Below are 25,592 nucleotides of genomic sequence, written 5' to 3'. Positions count from 1 at the left end.
AGAAGAGCAAGCAGTTTTGGGTAGTACTCTTAGTACTTTTCGCGCCACCTTCAGGCGCTTATTGGCGTGAGCCTCCACGCTCTGTCGAAGGCGCACGTGCCGTGCGTCAGCTATCTGCGCTACGCCGAGAGAAGCTAGGTAATGAATGCTGTCAGCCAAACGCGGGTATCTAATCGCGCAGAATGTGTTCTCGCGTTTGCAGCGGCCCAAGCGGCTGACAAAAGCAATTTTGAGTCACCGAATGGAACAATTGCAGCGCCACCATGGCAGCGCAGGTTCCCTATAGCCGCGACGCCTATTCGCGTCGCTCCCTTTTTCGCGCGCATGGAGCTCACGCCGAGAACAGACGACCCATGGCCTCTTAGGGTAACAGAGTGGATTCCTGTGGAAGGCCAAGTTAGAGGGGGCGGCTGAGAGTGAGGTGGGTGGACGAGATAGGCGAATTTCCTCGGATAGCGTGACTGATGCAGGACACTGCTAATTAGAGATCAGTTGGGAGACGCCTTTCTACTGCAGTGGTGATGAGGATGATTACAAGGCACGAACAGGACGGACAAATATTGCTTAAAATTGCAGCAACAATCTAATTACTGCTATTCTCTCATTGCACTATTTTCCTTTGTATTAATTAAGGTTGCGATTTTTTTTCTCAGCACTGGAAGTGTTTCATACATTAAACGCGTTTAATTTCTTGCATTTAATTAATTATTGCATCGCATTCGTTTATTGTATTGCAGAATGTAAAGCAAAGTAAATAAATAAAAAAGAAGCCGCGTCAATCTTACTCTCGCGTGTCACCCGGTCACCGTTACCGAAAACCGCCTGCACGCACAAACGCGGCCGCCGCAAGGCTCCCACAAGTGGGGGAGGCGAGGAGATGCAAGCCGCCAAACTAATCAGCCGCCGCAGACGAGGGGGCTCGCCGAGAAGGCACGCAGGCTACACCAGCGAACGGTGGCTCCCATCGATCCAAGAGGTGCGTGCAAGGCAACGAGTCACGGGCGTCTCTCGGTCCGTGACAAGAAGCGCATCCACAACAGGGCCCCTTGCGGGCCGCACATTTGCTCTAATGACTGGCTCGGAGGCGCCGAATCCTCTTCGATTGCTCACGCCCCCGACGTCTCTGCGTGGTAAGGACAAGCGGCTGCCGCCACTGCGGCGGTAGCCAAGCAAGATGTGGGGTGCTGGAAAACAAGTCATCATTCCTTGCCCATTTGTGTCGGTGCCTTCTTCTACTTATCGGCCACAGTGTAGCGGTGCAACACTTAATCGAATTTTTTGTTACCAGATGGTGTCGCTAGTCTCAAGACAAAACGCGACAAATAAAACAACAGGAACAACAAATGACGACTCAAAAAGAACATCACAGCCTGAAGGCAGTCCAGAGCATTGTACGCGGGACTTAATCTGATATAATCTGAGGCCCAGACCGTGCCCGGGGCTCCAAACCCGAGTCCGGCTACTGCTCGTGGCTTCAAACCCGGGCCTGGCCCCGGCCCGCTAAATTATCATTTTACTGTGTCTGCCCCGGCCCACCAAGCATAATGTGAGGCCCAGCTCAGGCCCAGCGCAGGCCCGTTACCGGTGCAAGAGGTAAACTGCTGTCTTCAAGTATAGAGGCACACTACACAAGTAAAGAAGTGACCGCCAAAAGCATTCAAGTCGTAATAACGCTTGAAGAATTTAGTTTGGAAACGCAGAACAAAAAAACGAGGCGAGTTCGCTTGTTCGCTTTTCTGAACAATGATTTCGCCAGTAGTCAGTCGCTACGAAACCCCAAAAGCCAAATGAAAAGGAAGCCGTCGCAGTGGCTCAGTGGTTATGGTGCTCGGCTGCTGACCTGAAAGATGTGGGTTCGGTCCCGGCCGCGGCCGCGGCTGTCGCATTTCATTGGAGGCGAAATGCTAGAGGCCTGTGTACTGTGCGATGTCAGTGCACGTTGAAGAACCCCAGGTGGTAGAAATTATCTGGAGCCCTCCACTACGGCGTCCCTCGTAGCCTGAGTCAATTTGGGTCGTTAAACTTTCATAAACCAAAGCAAACCAAACCAAACTAAACCAAATGAAAATGGCTTTACCCATCTATAATAAACAGCTTTGGTTTACCACCGAGTTATCAACCAGCATTGTTCTTTTGGCCCACGATGTTTAAATAAAATTTCTTTGCCACCGTGGCAATAATACCTCTTTCTTCAATGCAAATGAGTTTAAAGGCGGTACTCAAGGCCGCGCTATCCGCATTTTGTTATGCTAGCTAATGTACCCAGATAAGCCAAAATCAAAATCTTGTTAGCGCCCCCAGTACTGGAGAAATCGGAATGTCACCAATTAGCAACAGTCAGAACTTGGTGGTCAATTTCGTGCATCTTGTCCGAGCCATCATAAGACCAAATCAGAGGCCTCAAAGCGACTCAAAAGCCCAGAGACAGTAAACGATTTCTTTATCCAGCAAATGTCTTCCTATTTTTCTCGCAACATTCCTCAGAAAATGACAGCAAGGAATTGGACGCTGGCTGGTAGTCGCGAATCCGTGCTCCATTTTTCTTCGCATAACTGCTCAAACTGACGCCAGGCATTTTGACCAGAAAACGCTGGCTAATGAGAATACATTGATATGAAACATGGTATGCAAGCTCCATGCGGTAATGAGCACACGGGGTGCAAACGGCATTGAGCTCACAGCATGCTCAAATGCGCGTAAACCTTAAATGACGCGTCGTCGCATTCGCCTTGTTAAAGAAAAATATATACTTTACGCGGATTTCATCACAACCAAAAGTTACTACTCACTTGCACGGTACAAATCATTCTGCAATAAAGTGAATACCGAAATTAGGCCTGCGAGAAATGAACACTGTGCAAACTTTTTGTCATCGTATTACTAAAAATCCCAAAGAAAAATAGAGGCCACTAAATACACTTTTAATAAAATGTCACGTCACCAAGCTGCACCGAGTCTAGAAATTGACGTCGTGATAATTTAGAACTAACTTTGGCTAATGCTTTCAATGAATATTTTGATGAATCAGATTATATTGGCAGTTCCAAGGTTTCCGCAGAAATATACCGTTTCCTGGGTACAAAAACCTCAGAATCATTGTTTTTCGACCCAACCGTCGAACCTGAGCTCTATTCCGTTTACAATAGTTTACAAAACGCACAGATCCACGACACTAATAACGTATAAGGCAGGCCTAATAAGTATAACCTTCATGAAAAGTGCACTGTTTGATGCATATTTATAACCTCCTCTTCAGACAGGCGTCTTTGATGCAGACATGCAGCTCGGGAAATTAGTGGCAATTTATAAGAAAGGCGATAAGAACATCTTGGATAATGGTAGGATCTTCGGTATTTTTCAAGAGGTTTGGATTGTATAATTCTACACAGGCGTCGAAAATTTATTTACAAGTATTCATTAATAAGATATAATCAATATGAATTCACACCCAATAGATCGACAACGCCCTGCTTGCGCAGAAGGAATACACATTGAGCTTTTAAAAAAAAAAGTTGACGTTCGGCATTACTGCCGGTTTTACCAAGGCATTTGATAACATTAACCACCGTATCCTTTTCACAAAACTTGAACATTACAGCATTCACCGACAACCCCTAAACCTTATCATATGTAGCCTCGATATCTTAGTACGTACAAGTTGACCGTTATTGCTCTGACATACTACTTATAAAAAAGGTGCACCTCAGGGGAGTATGTTGGGACCCCTGCTCTCTAGCATATATGCAAACGAGCGCCTAACGTAAACAACGGAGCGGCATACATTTCATATGCGGATCATACCAGCCTTTTCTTTAGCTTCGAAAGCATCCCATCACTCAATGACACTGCTAACCAGGCCCTGTTTGCCTTAGAAACATAGGCACTGAATAATTCTTAAAAAATAAATCAGAAAAAGCTGCCGCCTTACTTTTCTTCCCGAAGGAAAAACATGTTGAATCCCCTTTCAATTTAATTAGGTTGCGATACGACCAGATATGTAAATATTTTCAAATCTCTTTGAATGCTGTTTACACCAGCAATGACACAGCATGCCCGATAGCAACAGTCTCCCTTTCTTTTTATTGATCCATTGGAACTGTTTGCCACCATAAAAACATTCTACCGTAGCAAGTGAGGATGAATCTGCATTTTGCGTTTTTGCATTAGTCTGTAAGTTAATGTTTACTTCTGCAGGGAGACACGACGGTGTGATATATTAAGAATCTGTCCATTCTACAAACAAAAATTGTTTCGTGCTGTTGCCAATGTACCATATGACTCACCAACTGATCCTATGTTATCCGATAACAGGATTGTGCCACCGAGACATTTATTTGACGAAAGGTTTTAAGAATTTTTAAATGAACAATATCCAAAGATGACACCTTCTTTTTTAATATTCTAACACTGGTTCCCCGCCAATCCCCTTATGAGCTTAGAAGCTTTGGCTCTTAAGGAATCCCCCCAAAATAGAAGGAACTAGGGGTCCATAATGCTCAGGTGCATCTTGCTTTTGTTTTTAGACACATCGCTGTCTGATCAACATAGCGCTATGGCAATACCTTTCATTCGTATCGTAACCTCTACATGTAATTTCGCTGAGAAATAAAATAATATTTTCTTTTTGTTGAAATGCACTACGCCTGAAATTCTGATTGTCGTGGTTCAAGGCGCCCGTGTGCTGTGCGATGTCAGTGCACGTTAAAGATCCCCACCGGAGACCTCCACTACGGCACGTCTTCTTCCTTTCTTCTTTCACACCCTCCTTCATCCCTTCCCTTACGGCGCGGTTCAGGTGTCCAACGATATATGAGACAGATACTGCGCCATTTCCTTTCCCCAAAAAACCAATTATTATTATTATTATTATTGCGCAGCCCTACGCGGCACAGCAATGGCTTGTCGGCCTGCACGGGGGCGCCATCTGGAGAAGAGGTCAAGAAGAAGCGACGAGCAATTGATTGACTTTCGAGCGCCCCGCGGAAAGACCTGCGACTTTCAAAAAGCCAGCCCCTACTAGAGAAAAAATACCTGAAAGGTGAGGAGGAAAAATTGTGGGAAGAGAAGGAGGAGGGCGAGACTGGCGCGCTTCTGTCCCACGCATCGATTCAGGCGGCATACAAAGCGCGTTTTGTCTCTTGCCGCTGATTGGCTGCGAGGCGAACCGCCCGCGCCAGCCGATCGCGCACACGTCTTCAAGCAAGCTTTTCAGCGCGCAGCGCAAGACGCTGCGGCAGGAACACCGTTCGTGAACCGCCAGGTGAGTAGCTGCCGTGTGCAGCAAGAAAATGAAGGGAAGATGGCGCGTTAGTGTTGGATGACTATAGGTAAATCCGACCGTTCCTCGTAGTTAAGCAGAGTGACCTAAAATTTTTAGAGCCGGAATAAACCGAAGTTTCCGCACGATAATGCGCGCAGCAGTTCTCTAAACAGTTGCAGGCGCTGAAAAAGAATCTTACATGTGGAGGGAAAAAGTTTGTCCGCTTATTCTGAGTTACCTAATGCTTAGCTTTCACTGCCGCCCAAGAGCTGAAAAACAGGTACCGCGTTTGGCTAACTCATCAGTTGTGAAGAGTTCACCTTTTTATGTGAACGTGTTGGGAAATTCAGTAGAAGATCCAGCATTGTCATGTAAGATTGGGCACTGCCACACTGTCGCTTTAAACCAGCTTATCTGCTGCCACAATACACGCAGCGAAGAAAAAGAAAAAGAGAAGAAGAAAATCTCTCCCGTGAGCCAACAAATACAATGAAGCTAGCGGTTCAGCCGTTGTCACTGTTGCGAACAAGTCCGATCTCAAAATACGAAGAAAATGTGCGAAATGTCCGGTTGTGGCGTTTACGCTCTGTGCCCGCGCACGTGTCCGCAACCGCGGTCATGTCTGGAAAAACCAATATCAAAAGTAACTTCTAGTGCTCACAGTAAGGTTGCGGCCTCAAAGTCTTATTGTGCGCAGAACCCTTTCCGCAATCATAGCAGGGTTAACACGTTTCTTCGGGCTAGTTGACGCGACATCAAACGTTCACATAGCGCACACACAGGCGACAACATGAGGGCAGCGCTGCGTCTCGTCGTGCTACACTATTGCCCTCCTATGGGCACGCACTCTGTATACGCGTAGTAAAAGAGTGGCAGTGGATCAACGACGCTTGAGAGATGCATTAGGTGCCACTTGTTGCCTCAGGTGTGAAGCCGGAGAAGCATTAACGACTGCATAATGCATTTCAAGCGTAGACTCAGCGGTACGCAGGGCTCCTTTGCTCTCGTGTGGCACGTACCAAGCATTTGCAGAGTCCAAACTCACAGCCGATTATCAAGGCTCATTCAAATGGCCGTAATTTTTTATCCGAAAGAAACCTAATGCAGTTAGAGTCGTGGTACATCGGTGTATGTACCAGAGGATATGTACGTTTTGTAACTCGTTGCTGAATACAGCCAAGACCAAGAATATAAAAAAATCAAGAATATGAGAGCTTTGATAGACTCAGTAAAAGAAAACACGGAGAAAGTACCAACCATGTGGTCGTGCCCTCTAACAGCATATATGTGCTCCATGCAGGCACCTTCGCCGGCAGACTTGGAAGGACATCAGGCGTGGACCGACTCGCCGCCAAAATGATATTGGCGGCAGCCCGACCAAGAACAATGATTGCTGCCTTTTTGGCTGCCACGTTGACGGTGGTGTCGGCTCAGGACGCCGTGCATTTCGGTAAGACAAAAAAAAATTCTGAAGTTAAGCTCCCCACGAGGTTTTCTTCTCTCCCCATATAAACACACCGAAACATACGGAAAGGAACATACCGAAAGCAAACAGTCTAAAGACTGGGGCGTTCTGTTAACTGATTTGTGAATGAATAAAAGCGCACGGAAAACACAGCGACACGAAAGAGAGGTAGAAGAAAAAAAGACACGACAAGTCTTCGTCTACCCCTCTTGAATGTTGAATGTCCCGTGTTTCCGGTCCACTATTCTTCATTAACAAATGGTCAGCCACTGTGTGTATCTGTTGACGACCTACAACCATGAATGAAGCTGAGAAAATGGAGAGGGCCTCGAAAATGCGCCATCTGTCGAAAGAAATAAGAGGTGCCTTTAGCGTTAAGTTCTTTCACTGTGACGCAATAGGCTGCGCAAAAGTGTTGCTGACCCAGTGTTGCCGGTTGCCATGGTGACATAGTGTTGACGTTCCAGCATGTACAAAGGTGTTCTTATAAAGAACAAATGATATGAGTTGATGAAACTGATCACGGATTCAAATAAAACGTTTATCTGATTGTCAGACATTAAATTGCCCATTCACTGCCTGCCACCACTTTGTGCTCTGTGACCCTTTGAGAGGGCAGAGACACTTGCAATCCATCGAACGTTCGGCCACCAAAGGGGTTGCAATGTCTCAATGCGGGACTCTTCCGCAATTAGTATTATTTTTGTTTACTACGCTCCTTCTCAGCCTCGGAAATCTAAATGAAAAAGGCGAAAAGGCGGAAAGGAATACTTTTAGCGCAAAACAACTAAGAAAGGACGAGAACAGAACACAAGACGAAATAGCGCTCTTTCGTCTTGTGTTATGTACTCGCCCTTTCTAAGTTGTTTTGCACTAAAAGTATTCCTTTGTGACGATGAACGAGCTCGCCCAACAGAACGTTTTATTGAAAAAAAAAGCGCGAGAAAGACAAAGTCATGAAAGAAAGGACAAGCGCTCACTCGCAACAGCCTTTATTTTATTATTCATGCAAGGTAAAGATATGGCTTCGGAAACGTTAAGAGCAACGAAAAAAAAGAACAAACAAGCATAGACGTCTCGCATGTCTACATGGTACTGAGAGACGTGCCAGTGTGAAACTTTATTTGGTACAACGGATCCTCGAAGTAAATGCTGCGTGAGCCAGCCTTCAGTCAGACTCCCTTATAGAATACAGAGGTAGAATATTACACAATAGAATATTACAGAGGTGGAATAATATCCGTATGAACTGGCTTTACGGGTTTGTGCGGGCAATGCCCACTGATGCCTATGCATTCCATACTTTTGCTTTTGATTTTGCCTTACCGGAACATGTAAATGTTACGTATCATGAACAAAAAATCCAGTTGTGAGCGAGCTCTTGTCCCATCTATCGTGAACTGTCTTTTTTCACGCTTTCTCGAAGTAAGTTGAGGTTTTGGGGCGTTTTTAAACATCCCGTTGAAGCACACTGAGACAAAATAAAAGTAATTAGAATTAGAAGCGGTTGCATCACATTTTTTGAAGCCGACTCCCCCCTGCTCTTCCCGTACTTGGCCGCCGCCTCGGCGCGCTTGCGCATGTGCAGCAGGCATTGCAGCAGGCGACGCCGCTTCGCCCAGCGTTACCATTGGCTGCGCCGTCGGCCAAAGACTTCCAGTAGTCGTTGCGAAGGCCAGTGACTTCCGGCACACTTTCTGACGCGCAGCTGGGATAGCGAGGGCCTCTCCTGAGTTTTCTTTCCTCCATGACCTCAGCCTTTCTGCCAGCTCGAGCATTCGATTTAGAAAACTTTAACGCATAAATGGCTGTATTTAAAGCTGTGCTTGTTCAAGGATATGTCATGTCCATAACCGAAAGTAACGGCAGTGAAACGAGTCAACCGTCAGGCAAGAGCTTAAGTGCATTTGCACTTTCTAAAGGCGGGATGTAATGCTAGCATTGAAATCTTGCACTAGGTCGAGAAAGAGGGCAATGGGGCCTCACATGGTGGGCGTGCTGATTGCAGCGATGGAACTGTTGTTGCTTAACAGTCACGGCAGCCAGAACATGACACCTTTTCATGACATGTATGCGTGGTTTCGCGTCAGTGTCCCTATGTGCAGTGCAGGAGCCTACTTAATGAAGCAGCTGGCCTAGATAGGGCGGCAATGACAGTGAACAGCGCTATCTCAAGTATTCGACGCTTGGCGAGTATGTACTACAAGGAGCCTCTCGATACGCAGAGACGTGTAAAATAGCTCAGCATGCCTCAAAACGCAAGACTGCGCTGCTTAATTCAAAGGTACCACCATCTTACCACGCCCCTGGCTGGCGTACAGGATTAATTTCATCTTTTGATTGGGTAATTCCAACTTAATATCAAGCCAGCTGTGGTGCCCATGCCTTGGATGCTGGCCTTTTTGGGATAAAACTAAGTGTCGAAAATTGAATTCGGCGTATCTTTTTCACCGGAGTTCCCGGGTTCGAACCCGACCGCGGCGGCTGCGTTTCTATGGAGGAAAAACGCTAAGGCGCCCGTGTGCTGTGCGATGTCAGTGCACGTTAAAGATCCCCAGGTGGTGGAAATTATTCCGGAGCCCTCCACTACGGCACCTCCTTCTTCCTTTCCTCTTTCACTCCCTCCCTTATCCCTTCCCTTATGGCGCGGTTCAGGCGTCCAACGATATATGAGACAGATACTGCGCCATTTCCTTTCCTCCAAAAACCAATTATTTTATCTTTTTCGTTTTTTTCGGTAAACCGAAAAATCCAACCCCCAGCTATACCCAACAGACTCACTGCTGTAGCTGTGAAAAGACGCAACACTAGTCTCAACTTTGCGAACGCAACACGAAGTGAGTATAATGAATCCATGACCTTTATGTCATATGTGTAGGAAAATTACCTTTTGCTGCTGATGACAGCAACGAATAAACTAGCTCCCCATCTCAGGAAATGAGAGGTATGCGAGATACGCATGAGCCGTGCCCTCCGAGACTGGGTTTCAAGGCAGGCCCGAGCTCTGCCACGTGTCCAATCTTGAAAGCCATATATGAGCATTATGAATGCTGCCACACGAATGTACAGCGTCGCAGAAATGAACCCTTCATTCCGCACAATGTGCGCCGATGGTGTGAATCCTGTTTTTGAAACAGTTGTCGCAGGAAACTGCGATAGGCCTTACTCGTACGTCGTGCCAAATTTTCGAAAACTTGAAAGCATGTCCGATTCGTTTCTATTAATCTTGAACGTGCACAACTTGATTCGTTCAGCGAATCAAATAAGAAGGTATTTGAATATTCGCACGGCCCCAGACCAAACCAATGCTGCCTATGTACCTTCAACTGAACGTCGAATAATGCCGTAATAATTCTTGCTTCAATCGTGAAAGATCTTTCTTGAGCACCAGTAGGCATGATAATAACAGCCGTGGTGGCTCAGTGATAGTGGTGCTCGGCTGCTTACCCGAAAGACGCGGGTTCGATCCCGGCAGCGGCGGTCGCATTTCTAGCGAGGCGAAATGCTAGAGGCCCGTGTACTGTGCGACGTCAGTGCCCGTTAAAGAAGCCCTGATGGTCGATTAATCCAGAGCCCTCCACTACGATGTCCTTCATGGACTGGGTCGCTTTGGGACGTTAAACCCCATAAACCAAACCAAACCAGCAAGCGTGATCGAGCGGGTCAAGCGAGATCGCTAGTTGCCAGCGCGCTGAATCCGATCTGCGTAAAATTCTGTCGAAAGCGCACCAGTTCTCTCGTTTCACTGCTAACCTATACTGTGAACGTCCAGAGCAGCTAGCAGCAAAGAGCTGCACAGTACATGCTACGACTTCAGCGCCAAGTCCAAAATATTCACTGAAGGTTAGAATGATATGCGTCCCTAACCAAGCAATGACGTGTGAGAAGAGGAAAACATGAGTTGAAGGAGGAGGAGGAAAAACATTTATTGAGTGAAGAGGTGACGAGATTGCTGGAAGGAAACTCCTCAGTCCAGGAGTCTAGCCGCCGTGCTCACCGCGCATGACCGGTCAATCAGCTGCAGCAGGTCTTCCATTCGCGCGCTGGACAGCGCTGGCTCCCACTTTCCAGGGTGAGATATAGGACGTTGGGAACCACAGGGTTATATCGGCAGCCCCAGGTGCGGTGGTAAAGGTTGGGGGTGTCGTGGCACCACGGGCAAGTGGAGGGATATAGAGTGAGATGTTTTCTGTGGTACAAGTGGAGGTTGGGAAAGGTGTTAGTCTATAATGAAGAACTTGTCTGAGATGGAGAACTCTGTGACAGAAGAAAACAGTGATAAAACTCAAGAGCGAAGCGACGGACGCTCCTCTTAAAAGAGGCCCTTCCAGCCAATGGCGTCGACCGACTGGGAAGACGTCGTGGCGAGCCCCCTTGCACCTGCTAGCCTGATATTGCAGGGGGCTGGCAGGTAAAAGGGGATTACCCACGGATTAACCGGACAACCAACAACGTTATGGCAGTCAGCCGACACTACTGGCTGGAGGGCCTCCTTTGAGGAGCATCCGCCGCTTCGTTCTTGAATTGTATCCGACTATAGCCCGCTACACCTAAACGGGGGGTTGGGGAAGGGGAAGAGAAAGGGCGGTAATAGATGGATGTGAGTCTGTAACAAAGGGTGGCTACTCGTGAGCCTAATCGCAGCGGGTAGTGACGTCCAAAGCTGTGTGAAAAAGCTGAGGAAAGCCCGAATGACTTAGCAATAAGCAGATTTCGAATAAATCCTCGGGACTAATACAGCGTCCATAGCGGACAGTTGTCGAGACGTGCAAGGGCAGTGGCCAACGTTTCCCATTCACACGCGTGTTTGTGGACAAAACAGGTAAAAGTGATTAGCTGTTTCGTGTCAGGCGTAGCCGAGTGCGGCATGTATACAGCTCCTCACAAAAGTGCCTCTAACACCTAAGTTCAAAGAAAAAATAATTTGAAACCTCCTCGCAGCTTAGGCATACAGCGAAGCTCTGCACTTGAGCGCGCAGCCTATGCAATCACTCTCTCTAATTTATAGATGAATTCCACCTGACGTCGCAAGCGCCATGATGGTGGTACACGCATAGTCTCGACAGTGCACGTCGAAGCAGGTTGCTAAAACCTGATTCGATGAAAGCACAGCTTAAGGCCGTGATCTCGTTCTTCAACATGATGGCGACCATGACGATAGCGCAACCCGCAGATACGCTGCGCAGCCAGGCCGTGACGAAGTTGAGTCTTCCTGTGGATTCCGTGTTTTGAAAGCTGTGAGCAACCGTACATCTACAAAGAGAGAGTATAGAATCACCCTCTGGTCTTGTACAGATAATTTCATCCTTACAAGAAATACTCTCAATCATTGCCCTTTGCTCAGAGCTGTATGTGAACTGTATGTGAGGAATAATAAGAATATCTACAGCTTGATCGGCAGGAGTGCAAACGCGGTTCAAAAGACGAACTTTATTTCCGGAAGTGATTTCTTTTTTTTTTTTTTGCCACGTAGCCAGGGTTTCCACTGCGTGCGTGTATTCGGCGCACGTACAAGTGCCTCATTAATACTGACACTTTGGTCCCCGAGCAAAAGTGTTTATAACGCGAGTCGTCCGTAATAACGAGTCCGGAAGAAAAAATGTAAAGAAAAAGCTCTTTATGATTAAGGTATGCTTCTGTGAGTACTGGTCGGCAGTGGAGTGGAAATTAGACGAATTCTTGGTAGCTCCAAGCAAGTGCATTATCCTAGTAGTCATTAACTTTCAAACAATGTGGTGCAGTCTGGAGCACCTATAGTGGTCCACGAAACGTGCGATGGCGTCTGATGTCATGATGACAGAACTGCTACAATTTTCCACATCCCACAAACATCAATTCACATCCCACGCTTCCACATCCCTCGCTATCAATGGTAGCACAAGCTGCTGCGAGCGTTTTCTTCACAACCACTCGTGTAATATGACAAATGGTGAAGCGTGTTGACTGGCCACCTGGGCGGTGTAAAGCATGAAAGCACGAAAAAATAGGCTATCACTCAGGCGTCTGCCCTTTCTCGCTGCCTGTCGCTGATGTGGTGCACTCAATTTACAGCAAAATAAATATCTGGTTGGGGCATTTGAGGTTTATTCTCATTTCTTTCCACAATAACGCGAGAAAAACACATAAGCCCAAATGGGCTCTGTGCATTTCGCCCTGTAAGTTGTCCGGACTGCGAGTTTCTATAGATGTTTCTATAGTTGTTTCTGTAGGTGTTTCTATAGGTGTTTTCCGCAATAAACTCAGTTGGTAGTAGGCGCTCTTTCTGTCTCTGTGTCTTCCTGTGTTCGTTCCCTTGCGCCATTGAACTTTATGATGAAGCAACTAGCCCAACAGCAAGTACTTCTATATTAAAGAAGGGTAAATATATTGGAAAAGTTTGGTTCCGAGAAAAATTGCCCGTAATTCGAGTTGTACATATTAACGGAGGTCGTATTTAACAGGGCACGACTGTATTTCGTGCCAATAGCTGTCATCTTCACTGCAAGGCCCCAGTGGGCGGAGAAAGTTATGATACCATTCACTGCAGTGTCGACTTGGCAATAATTTTCCTGATGACCGTCACTCAGGCAATGTCAGGATCAACTCCGAAGGTAGCGGCGTCAACATGCAACATTGCGTGGACTCTGCACTAACCGCTTGTTCCACGTTCGCAGTCGTCGTGGTGGAGAAGAACAACGACGTGGCCAAGATCTTCATCACTGAGACGCTAAAGAAGGCCACCGATGCGTCCGTCACTTACGCCCTGGTCGAACTGGACCCGGACGAAGCCACCGTTGCCGACGGTAAGAGTTTTCCCGTGCTGGGGATTTCGGGGATTCGCGTACGCCGTTCGTGTCAACCTCGAAGTTTTGCAGTCCACAACACGTCTCGTGATAATAGCGGAATAAAAAAAATTAACAAGGAAATGATATTCCTGAGGATTGCTACGGTCCGTTATGCTGAAATGGCTTCTTTACGTCAACGTGAATTCCAGCCCCCGCGGTGACTCAGTGGTTATGGTGCTCGGCTGCTAACACGAGGGACGCGGGTTCAGTCCCGACTGCGGCTGTCGCATTTCGATGGAGGCGAAATGCTAGAGGCCCATGTCAGTGTACGTTAAAGAGCCCCAAATGGTCGAAATCATCCGAAGCCCTTCACTACGGCGTCTCTCATAGCGTGAGTCGCTTTGGGACGTTGAACCCCATAAAACCAAACCTTGAATTCCGACTTTCATAATACAACTACGTCTCGCGGTCTTCAAACGAGAGCTTCAGTCAATTTCCCAAAATTTTCTCTCTTTTCATTCAGAGCAAAGCTCAGTGAAGTGACATTTTTATTTCTTTTGAGAAGAAGCAAGCCGGAATAACGCAGTGATTTTTTTTTTGTTTATTATTATTGTCAGCCGCAAGGCCGTTACAGGGTGAACGAAGAAAAGCTCACAAGTACACGCAGCCACAAGTATCAAATTTACACAAATTTAGATGAAACCAACAATTATCATAACACAGTCACCTTGCCACGCAGATACAGCCACAAGTGCAACAGATAGGACGAGTGTTCGTAACCGCTGGTAAAGAACATAATGAATGACAAAAAAGGCAGAGGGTTTCTAAAGGCTTAAGTAACGGGTCAAACAAGTTTCAAATTGGTGTAGATTGTCTACTTGTAAAAGGTCCTAAGGCAAGAAATTCCATTCAGCTAAGGCTCTGGGCCGCCATTGGAATCTGAACCTGGCAACGTTTAACGCTAGAACTTTAGCTAGTGAGGCTAGCCTAGCAGTGCTGTTCGAGGAACTAACGGGAATTAAATGGGATGTGATAGGGCTTAGCGAAGTTAGGAGGACAGGTGAGGCGTATACAGTACTAAAGGACGGACACATACTGTGCTATCGCGGGCTAAAGGATAGACGAGAACTAGGTGTGGGTTTCCTCATTAATAAGGATATAGCTGGCAACGTAGAGGAGTTCTACAGTATTAACGAGAGGGTAGCAGCAATAGTATTAGGCTGAATAGGAGGTACAAGCTGAAAGTGGTGCAGGCCTACGCACCCACATCCAGCCATGATGACCAGACCGTTGAAAGCTTCTATGAGGACGTAGAATCAGCAATGAATAGAGCAAAATCGCAGTACACTGTACTGATGGGCGACTTCAATGCGAAGGTGGGCAAGAAGCAGGCTGACGACCACGCGGTAGGTGACTATGGGATAGGCTCTAGAAATAGCAGGGGAGAGTTATTAGTCGAATTCGCGGATAGAAATAATTTACGGATCATGAATACCTTCTTCCGCAAACGAGAAAACAGGAAGTGGACCTGGAAGAGCCCCAATGGTGAGATTAAAAATGAAATCGACTTCATACTATGCGCTAAACCTGGCATCATTCAGGATGTGGCCGTCCTCGGAAGGGTGCGTTGCAGCGACCATAGAATGGTAAGGTCTAGAATTCGCTTAGACTTGAAGAGGGAACGGAAGAAGCTAGCGAAGAAGAAGACCATTAACGAGTTAGCCGTAAGAGGGAAAGCACAGGAGTTTAGGATAGCGCTGCAAAACAGATACTCGGCTTTAACTGAGGAAGATGATCTTGATGTTCATTCAATGCACGATAACCTGACATGAATAATTACGGAGTGCGCAGTAGAAGTAGGCGGTAGGACAGTTCGAAAAGATACCGGGAAGCTATCTCAGGTGACGAAAGATCTGATTAAGAAGCGCCAAAACATGAAGGCATCTAACACTACCGATAGAATAGAACTAACGGAGCTATCAAAGTTAATAAATAAGCGCAAGGTAGCCGACATAAGGAAGTTTAATATGGAGAGAATCGAGCATGCTATAAAGAACGGAGGTAGCCTAAAAACAGTGAAGAGGAAACTAGGCATAGGTAAAAACCAGATGTATGCATTAAGAGACAAGCAGGGCAATGTCATTAGCAATATGGATAAGATAGTTAACGTAGCCGAAGAGTTCTACACAGAGCTGTACAGTAGCCAATGTAATCAGAGCGCCAATGAGAAAGACAGCAGTGCACAGCAATGCGTCATCCCGCCAGTAACGAAAGATGAAGTAAAGAAAGCCTTAGAAGCAATGAAAAGGGGAAAAGCAGCTGGGGAGGATCAGGTAACAGCAGATCTGTTGAAGGATGGAGGGGACGTCGTGCTAGAAAAACTAGCTACCCTGTATACTCAATGCCTTATGACCTCGACTGTACCAGAAGCTTGGAAGAATGCAAACATTATCTTAATTCATAAGAAGGGAGACGCCAAGGACTTGAAAAATTACAGGCCGATCAGCTTACTATCCGTTGCCTACAAAGTATTTACTAAGGTAATCGCTAATAGAGTCAGGGCAACGTTCGACTTTAATCAACCAAATGATCAGGCAGGCTTTCGTAAAGGATATTCCACAATAGATCATATTCACACTATCAATCAGGTGATAGAGAAATGCGCAGAATATAACCAACCTCTATATATAGCTTTCATTGATTACGAGAAAGCATTCGACTCAGTGGAAACCTCAGCAGTCATACAGGCATTGCGTAATCAGGGGGTAGAAGAGCCTTATGTCAAAATACTGGAAGATATATATAGCAACTGCACAGCTACTATAGTCCTCCATAAAGTCAGCAATAAAATTCCAATAAGGAAGGGCGTCAGGCAAGGAGACACGATATCGCCAATGCTGTTCACCGCATGTTTGCAGGAGGTATTTCGAGGCCTGAATTGGGAACAGTTGGGAATAAGAATAAATGGAGAATACCTAAATAATCTGAGATTTGCTGATGACATTGCCTTGCTGAATCACTCAGGAGGTGAACTGCAAATCATGACCAACGAGTTAGACAGGCAGAGCAGATCGATGGGTCTAAAAATTAACATGCAGAAAACCAAGGTAATGTTCAACAGTCTAGCAAGGGAACAACAGTCCACAATTGGCAGCGAGAGCCTAGAAATTGTGCCGGAATACGTCTACTTAGGGCAGGTAGTGACAGCTGATCCGGATCATGAGAGGGAGATAACTAGAAGGATAAGAATGGGGTGGAGCGCATATGGCAAATTCTCGCAGATCATGAGTGGCAGTTTACCAATTTCCCTCAAGAGGAAAGTGTACAACAGCATAATCTTACCGGTACTCACCTACGGGGCAGAAACGTGGAGGCTAACGAAAAGAGTTCAGCTTAAGTTAAGGACAACGCAGCGAGCCATGGAAAGAAAAATGATAGGTGTAACGTTAAGAGATCGGAAGCGGGCAGAGTGGGTGAGGGAACAAACACGGGTTAATGATATCCTAGTCGAAATCAAGAGAAAGAAATGGGCTTGGGCAGGGCATGTGATGCGAAGGCAAGATAACCGCTGGTCTTTAAGGGTAACGGAGTGGATTCCAAGAGAAAGTAAGCGTAGCAGGGGGCGGCAGAAGGTTAGATGGGCGGATGAGATTAAGAAGTTTGCAGGCAAAGGGTGGATGCAGCTGGCAAAGGATAGGGTTAATTGGAGAGACATGGGAGAGGCCTTTGCCCTGCAGTGGGTGTAGTAAGGCTGATGATGATGATGAAGATGAAGGCTCTGGGGAAGAAGGAATATTTAAAGGAATTTATTCGGGCCGTCTTTGTGAGAAAATCTCATAGCTCTAGAGGAACGCTGCTTCAAATAGAGGCTTGTGTTTAAGCTGAAGTCATTATTGTACAATAGATAAAGCAATTTTAGCCAGGCGACCTTCCTTCGTTTTGAAAGTTGAGGTAAGTGTATTTCACGAAGCTTGTTAGTCACTGAATCCCTAAATCTGTATTTTGACAAAAAGAACCCAGCCGCCCTTCTCTGAACTTTTTCTCTCCTGTCAATTTGGTTTGTCGAATCCCTTATGACGCTCGCGTATTCCAGTTTCAGTCGTACCATCGCGAGATATGCTGTTAGTTTTGATTTTGTGGAAGCAAGCTTCAGTTTTCTACTAATAAACCAGTTTCATTTCGGCCTTTGAGCATATTTTATTGATGTGTGTATGCCAGTTTAGATTTGAAGTTATAGTGACGCCTAGACATTTGAAATGGTTGACGCGTCTTATATAGTGTCCATCTATTTCATAATCAAAGGAAAATATATTTTTGCTTTTATTTGCAATTGTAATACATGAAATGTTTGCATAACTGATTTCTGTTTTAGATAAGATGCACCATTGATTAATAGCGCTCAATGCCGAATATAGTGTTAACTGCTTATGAACATATTGACGGGAATGGTCTAATCTTCCGATGCAAAGCAAAATCTTGTCTTTAAAGTTTCTCCTTCGCTAGCACCCAGACTGCCATAGGAAATAAAAAAGGGCGCGTTTTTGACAATAACTAGAAAAAAACTACAAACGTCCCTAGGAAGGATCTGTGGATATATTGATCGTTATGGTGATACACCACGATAAGCGAAAAAATTGCTTACACAAAAGATTTTCCGTTTAAGAAATGCTCTTGTCCAGAATTTCTGGGTATATGACAACGCATTCCAGGATATGGTTATCACCGACTTAACTTCATCATCCCCAGCCTAACTACGTCCACTGCAGCACAAAGTCCTCTCCCGTATCCCTTCAGTTAACCCTGTCCAGCGTCAGCAGCGGATACCGTACGTATCGTCCAGGCTACTATTCTCATCCGCCCGCCTGACTCTCTGTCGCCCCCTGCCCCCTAAGTTTTCTCTTCTCTGGGAATCCGCCGTATTACCCCAAAGCGACCATCGGTTATCCTGTCTTCTTCGCATTACAAGCCCTCCCATGACAATTTCTTCTTGATCTCAGCTGCTGTTCATGACCTGAGAACACTTGCCAAACTTACTCCATCCCAATCTTAATCTGCTGTTTCCCTCCCGTGGTCAGGATCTGCGCTCGCTCTATACTTACACTCTAGATAGATGTATTCCCTTACCACGTCCGATACTTCATCTCCTATCGTGTAAACGGTTGGTCCTTTCTCAGGCTGTTAAACAGAAATAACTTTGGCTTTCTTCATATTGATTCCTAGTACCCCCGTTATGCTTTCAGTGCTTAATCAATCATGTGCTCCATTTTGTACCTTGAGTTGCTCAGCAAGGCAATGTCATGAGCAAATCGAAGATTACTGAGGTTTTCTACATTTACTTTTAAACGGTCTTCTATCCATCCCAACCTTCTGAGTACCCTGGTAAACGCGCACTGGAGATGATGTGTCTGCTTGCCTGAAACCCTTTCTGATAGGTATTTATTTATTTAGTTAGTTTATTTACTGTATGCTGCAGACCCTAAATGGGCCCTGGCAGGAGGGGCAAAAAGGCATAAAAGAAATAAAGCAAATAACATCGCAGAACAAATATAAATGATGGCACAGAACAAGAAACAAGCACTCAGCAACTGTCAACGAGCAATTTTGTCAAATGCATTGATGTTGTTCAGTAGATCAGGCGGGAATTCATTCCATTGTGTTATTGTGCGCGGAAAGAATGAGTATTTAAGAACATCGACCCTAGCGTTGTACGGTGTTAGTGATTCCAGGTGACGATTTCTTGTTAGTCGCGTTGTGCTGGGTTTAATAAATGGATCAGGGCTCATGGAAAGTTTGCTATTTTTGAGTAAGAAAAGCAGCTTCAACCTTTGAATTTTTCTTCGTGTTTGCAGTGTCTGTATGTTGTTTTGCGCCATCAGAGCGGTTGGTGAGTCAGTGGAACGGTATTTGTTAAAAATGAATCTAACAGATTTTCGCTGGATCATTTCCAACAAGTTGATGTTATGTTTTCCGTAAGGGTCCCAGACGGTGCATGCGTACTCTAGTTTAGGTCAGATGATGGACGTGTAGGCTAGGAGCTTTGCACTACCAGGGGCAGCTTTTAATTTATGCCTGAGGAAGCAAAGTTCCTTGAAAGATGATGTACATATGTTTGACGTGTTTATTCCAGCTAATATTACTGGTTAGAGTAACACCTAGGTATTTGTATTCGTTAACTTCCTCAAGCTGGTGAGATGGAAGGTTATACGCAAATGATAGGTTATTCCTTTTATTGGACACTTTCATGAAGACTGTTTTCTCATTGTTAAGCTTCATGTCCCATCGACTGCACCAGGAATCAATGTTCTGAAGATTAGAATTAAGAATGACCTGATCTTCGCACGACATGATTTCATTAAACAAAACACAATCATCGGCAAAGAGCCTAATTTGTACTGGTTCACTAATTACCTCAACAATGTCATTTATATACACCAAAAAGACCAATGAACCCAGCACACTTCCCTGCGGTACGCGGTATCACTTTTACTGTGGAGGCATATGGCCGCCGAGAAGTACCAGTAGATATTTTCTAAGTCTTTGACTTATCCTTCTTCCACACTTTGGTTACATAATACCTGCATGACTGCTGATCCCCTATTAAATCGTATGATTGTATGAAGGCTATTTATAGGAGCTGGTAGTATTCTTCGCGCTTCTCTTTGACCTTTTTGGTATTGGGGTAGTGAATACGGTCAATTGTCTAGTATCCTTTTCGAAAGGCATCCTAGTCCTTTGGTTTCGTAAATGACTTTTGAAAAAGAAGTCAGTAAAATTTACATTGATAAGGATGCCAGGTGATGGTAAGCGTGCCGAATGTACAGGACCTTCCAATATGAAACGGAAAAGCCAGTTGGCACAAGAAGACTGTCAGTTGACAGTTGACAATGACAGTTGTAGCAGCCAATGAGACACATTGAGGAAGAACAAAAGAGGTTTGAAGTGTCTGGCCTTGCACGCTCTGAATGATGCGGAGGATTGGCTTACTTTCACTGGACACTACAGACAAGCCGAACCGTAGAGGTACAACATACGGCTTTCCACCACTGGGGAACTTGATAAAGTGCGCAATAGAAGTCAGCATTGTCTTCAAGGAATCACAGTGGTGGTCTGCGAAAGCCTAATGCAGGCACTGCGTGGCAGTTGGTGATGGAAACCAAGGGCATACACAGATACTCTGCAGGACGGGGAACAGCTAAAAGAACTTCTGTAACCTAACGTTTAATGCATTGTTTTCATTTGAATGCCTTAATGACTTCTTTGTCAGCAAAATCAGACAGATGCCAGCAGTCCAAGTTACAGATCTGAGACCTATTCAACTTCATTGCTGCCAGTTTGTCAGGCAGCGACTTAAGAACCGCAACGCAGTGCAACATCTCTGAGGGTGGCAAAAATTCTTCGGCAGACCACAACACAGTGGTCGGGATATGTCAAACGAAATTGCCTTTTGGGGGAAGGGGGAGGGCAGGGGGATAGTCGAACCACTACCCTCTCTTCCCTGAAATCGCCACTAATGGAGACTGGTTATGAAGCTCATTGCCATCCGGCTTAACGCTACCAAGGCACACTTGTCGATCGAGTCAAAGAGGTTTCCAGCAGAGTGGTAGCAAGACGCCAGCATCCATGCCCTCCGGAAAGTCGCACACAAAACCCGCCACGGTGGCTCAATGGCTTTGACATTCGGCTGCTGACCCCGAGGTCGCGAGTCCGATCCCGGCCGCGGCGGCCGTATTTCGCGAAAGGCGAAATACAAACCCTGTTCTCGTCTTTTTTGGGGCCAAGGTCAACTGCGGCGTGCCGACAACGGGAGTTAAAAGCATTTCATGCTTAAAACACCCGCGCGCGGTGCGGTGCCTGTGCCCGTTATGATGAAGACCATGTGTCCTAAATGAAGCCGAAGACCTCCACCACTGCGTCCCTCATAGCCCATGTGTCGCTTCGGGACGTCAAACCCCACACTTTACAACATTTTTTTTATAGTTTTGTCGCACACAGAAAATTAGGCGTCAGTATAAGTTTCGGTTCTAGCTGCAGCGCAATTTTCGAGTGCGCAAATCCTTACATGTATTAGCAAATAACAGCAATCATTTTACAACTGTAAGCAGTGTAACAAACAGGTTACCTCCTATAGACTACAACGTACTTGTAACGGTCATGCAAAACTAATGTTAACAAGGTGTAGAACAAGGCACTCGTTCGCGACTTTTACACATGCAGACCCTCATTTTACGTGGTGGTTATGACCGCACCGAAGCTATTGAGACAGATTATAACCATAATTTTTAACAGTTCTCGTGCATAGCTACATTTGAACTTCGGCCGAATTGGACCACTTGGACAGAGTATAAGAAATACTTGTTCCCTTGCCTAAGCAGTTGATCATTCTTCTTGACGCTGAGTGCACGTGACCATCTAGACCTCAAGCGAATTTTTGAGCGAAAATCCACGAGGAAATATGTTTTCGAGCGGCTGAAGTGCCGTCAGGCGCCGTTGCAAAGGCGGGAACATGATCCAATAATTTCTCGTTCGGTTTCAACTGACTGAGTTTACACGGTCCTCACAAACCCAGGTTACACGCAGGTGCTGTCAGTATACCAGGAAAACGCTAATGTGCCTGTACGTGGGCGACGCAGTGTGCAGCGCCATCTTCGCCGACCCGCGGCCCGACGTGCTCATCGACGCGGTGCGCACCCCGGGCAGCACGGTGGACAAGCTGTCGACGGCGGTGCGCGACACGGCGCGCCGCATGGGGCTGCCCACGCTGAGCCTCACGTACGGCGTGCACAACGACTACACGCTCAGCGGCTGGGACCGGCTCACGGCGCTCGAGCGAGAGTACCTCGTGCACATCACGCCGCCGGGGGATATCTACACGCAGGTGATCCGCGACCTCTGCAAAGAGATGGACCTGAACACGGCCGGCATCATCTACGACAGCAGCGTCAGTGAGTACGGCTGCACACCGAAATAGAGGTGTGGAGTCGAAAGGAACCGAACACTTCTGAACACAACCGATTTCGACACACTCCTCTGTGTGTATGGGGCTAGATGTGCCGCTCAATGAGGAAGAATACGCGCAGGCAATGGTAGGGCGAAACGCACAATTACCTGCCCTATTATGGCCCTATCAATTAGCTGAACTGGATTTTCAGTATGTAGAGCTATGCACCGATCTAATCTAATTACGCAAGATTTCTCCGGTATGTTCGTTCTCAGGCGTAGCGAAACATACTGCACCGCGAGTAAAGTGCAGTCACGAGTAATAGCTCCACCTTGAAGTGTCTTACAGCGGAAATTTCTCTAGAGGGAGAAAAAAAGAATGTCGCGTTTTTATGAGAATTCTGGAAGGCGCGGTACGTTTCTAACGAGCGAATATAATTTCCCAAGAGTGCGGTGAACTGCCGCTGCCGTCCGTCATTGCCTTTTGGTGAACACGTCTTCCCATTTTGCCCACCACGCGTTCCGCCCCTATGGCTGCCCGTCGACAAGGTGGTGTCTGACGTAGTAGAGCTTCCGCCGATGCATTCAAAGCTGTCCGAGAATAATGGCGACACTGCGATTCTCTCCCACCAGTCATCGACCACAAGTACGCCCGACTCCTGGAGAACATACCGACTCGTCACATCATGCGGGAGGTAGACGGCACCGAGGACGACTTCAGGAAGAAAGCAGAGCTGATCCACTCGACGGACGTCTCCAACTTCTTCATCCTCGGTCGGGCAGAGACGCTCAATGAAGCTTTGAAGCTGGTGAGGGCCCCCGATGTGCCGCACACCCATGACTAGGCAGGCACCACTGCGGGAAACAATTCTGTGATGGCTTGGTTAACCAAGTACAAGAAAGCTCCGTTGCTCACCAGTACAACCACAAGAGCGCTTCCAGTGACTAGCACGGCCCCCGTTCATTGCCAGTGATCATAATATGCGTTCGAAAGCAGCGACAACTTGTTGGAAAATTTTCCGCACAGAAAAAAAAAAGAAATTCTAATCCTAAAAAGTACAAAAAATATTTCGTCCACGTCTTAACAAATGCCGTCAAAGGCCCATGCCCTGGATAAAAAGTAAGAATTGGGTTCCTGGAAGCCGCGAACGCACTCGTGAGGAACACGGGGCCTATACAAACATGTTTTTTTTTGTTGTATCCAAATATCAGCAAGTGCGGCTATGCTTTCTTCCCCCCTAGGCACAATTAATGTGCAATTCTTGCACTTGAGACGGGTTTGCAACTAGCCAGCAGAAGTTCGCTGGCTTGCTACGACTGCCAAGGGCACAACAGTTAGAAAGGGAACATTGTTGACCTACGCGCCGAGAGGTTTCTAAATTTGGTGCGATACATTTGTTGCGGATTAATAAAACGCAATGTTGATAGATCTAATTTTACACAACACTAAGCCATTATCGCCGTTATTCCGAAAAGACGAACCGGATTTTAAGGTCCATGTTTCGACACAAGGGATAAATTGTAGTCACTTTGTTTTTCAGCGAATCCACTTGCTTCCACCGGTAAAGGGGCAGTGTGGTTTCCATCGCGCCACAAAGTTTTAAAAAACTGCTCTTACGCATTTTGGCATTTGGGGGCCGTCCTTAACACAAGAAAGAAAAAGTTTAAGTTTATTTTTACCAAAAAAGAGATATGCATTGCTTTGTAGAAGCAGTCAGTTTTGCTAACCATAAAAAAAAAACAGGAGCTACGCCCCCGCAGTCGGCGTTGAGTAAATATTTGCCACGAGCCCACATGCTGGTGCTACTCCGTGCATTGGTCCAAATAGGGTACCTGCCTCAGCCTTGAGAACAACAGCTTTAACTACGGATAGCGACCTCAAGACAAAATTTTGGCTCTTTTGTGAGCTATTTGTGCCGGCAGGCATGTAATTATCTCTGCTCGTAAGCACGCCATTAATGCCAGCGAACACTGTTACAGACAATTCTCCAGCTGGCCAAGCATCTGGATTCGCTTTGTTCCTTGTTGATTTCTTGGCTGTATTTTTTGTAACAGGCTCACAGAAACAAGTGGAACAACTGGCAGTTCGCCTGGTTCCTTATCTCAAGGGTGAGAGAGTTCATGACCTATTTTCTTCAAGTTTGCCAGTTTCTGCTCGATCATGCTGCGCATGATTTAGGACCCAAACGGCCAAAGCAAAACGGTAGAATTAGAAATTATTACGAAAGAAACTGAAGTGGCGTTAACAGTCGTGGGAGGGAAGAATAGTTGCCGACAGGCAGTAATGTGTGGTAAGGGTGTACATCTATCTAGGCCAAGTAGTGACCACGGATACAGACTAGGAGAGAGAAATGCAGAGAATAAGAATGGGATAAAGTGCATTTGGTAAGCGCTCTCAGTCACGAACTGCAGTTCACCAATATTTGTCGAGAGTAAAGTAGATAATGGCTGTACCGTGCCTATGCTCAGATGAGGCCGAAACTTGCCGGTCGGCGAAATTCAGGACAGCGCAGCGAGCTACGGAAAGAAAAATGACAACGGTAACGTCAAGAGACAGAAAGAGGGATGTGGATTAGGAACAAGCACGAGTTACATGGTGATAGCGTAGCTGAATCAAGAAGCGAAAATAGGCGGAACATTTAATGAAGGCAACAGATAACAGATGGTTTCTCTAGTGCAACATCACTGGAAAGCAAACGTAGGCAGGAGGAGGCAGAGAGTCACGTGGGTAGATGACATTAGGTGACGAGGTCAAATGGAAATCAGTGGGAGAGGCCTGCAGTCCATGGGCTTATCCAGGGCTGGCGATTATGACGAAGCTTAGCACGTGAACTGCCAAAAGGGGCACCCACTTTTCCCGTGACTCTCTTCGGTGCAGTCCCTCTCCTTTCTCTCCTTGCATACGCAGGGCTAAGGTCGGCTTGCATAAGCGCGATGTTAAGCTGTTGCCAAATCTGAAAGTGCATACGCACATGCGATAGCATGCTTCTTTCACTCGCCAATCTATTCCAGTTCTGATTCTATTCCAATTCTGACTACGCGACTACGCAAAATGTGTCACATTCATAGGTCGCGACAATTCCTCAAACCACTACCGGCGTAGTGGCGCAGCGGTTAAGCGATGCACACAGCCACTGATGGGGCTTGCAAGAGCCAAATTGCTCTT

General features: G+C 46.4%; 1 protein-coding gene across 1 annotated transcript in view; it reads left to right on the top strand.

Annotated features, from left to right (window-relative positions):
* The first annotated feature begins 6,616 nt into the window (after positions 1 to 6,616).
* Ir25a (ionotropic receptor 25a) overlaps positions 6,617 to 25,592 on the top strand; it is a 41,641-nt gene continuing 22,665 nt past the window's right edge. Inside the window, exons 1-5 of the mRNA XM_077666187.1 lie at positions 6,617 to 6,710; positions 13,379 to 13,507; positions 22,120 to 22,431; positions 23,060 to 23,235; positions 24,482 to 24,535. Of these exons, the coding sequence (XP_077522313.1) occupies positions 6,617 to 6,710; positions 13,379 to 13,507; positions 22,120 to 22,431; positions 23,060 to 23,235; positions 24,482 to 24,535 (765 nt within the window). The remainder of the gene's footprint in view (positions 6,711 to 13,378; positions 13,508 to 22,119; positions 22,432 to 23,059; positions 23,236 to 24,481; positions 24,536 to 25,592) is intronic.

This window comes from Amblyomma americanum, chromosome 1 (assembly GCF_052857255.1).
Source record: "Amblyomma americanum isolate KBUSLIRL-KWMA chromosome 1, ASM5285725v1, whole genome shotgun sequence".
Lineage (NCBI taxonomy): Eukaryota > Metazoa > Arthropoda > Arachnida > Ixodida > Ixodidae > Amblyomma > Amblyomma americanum.
This window is presented reverse-complemented; position numbering and strand designations above follow the sequence as displayed.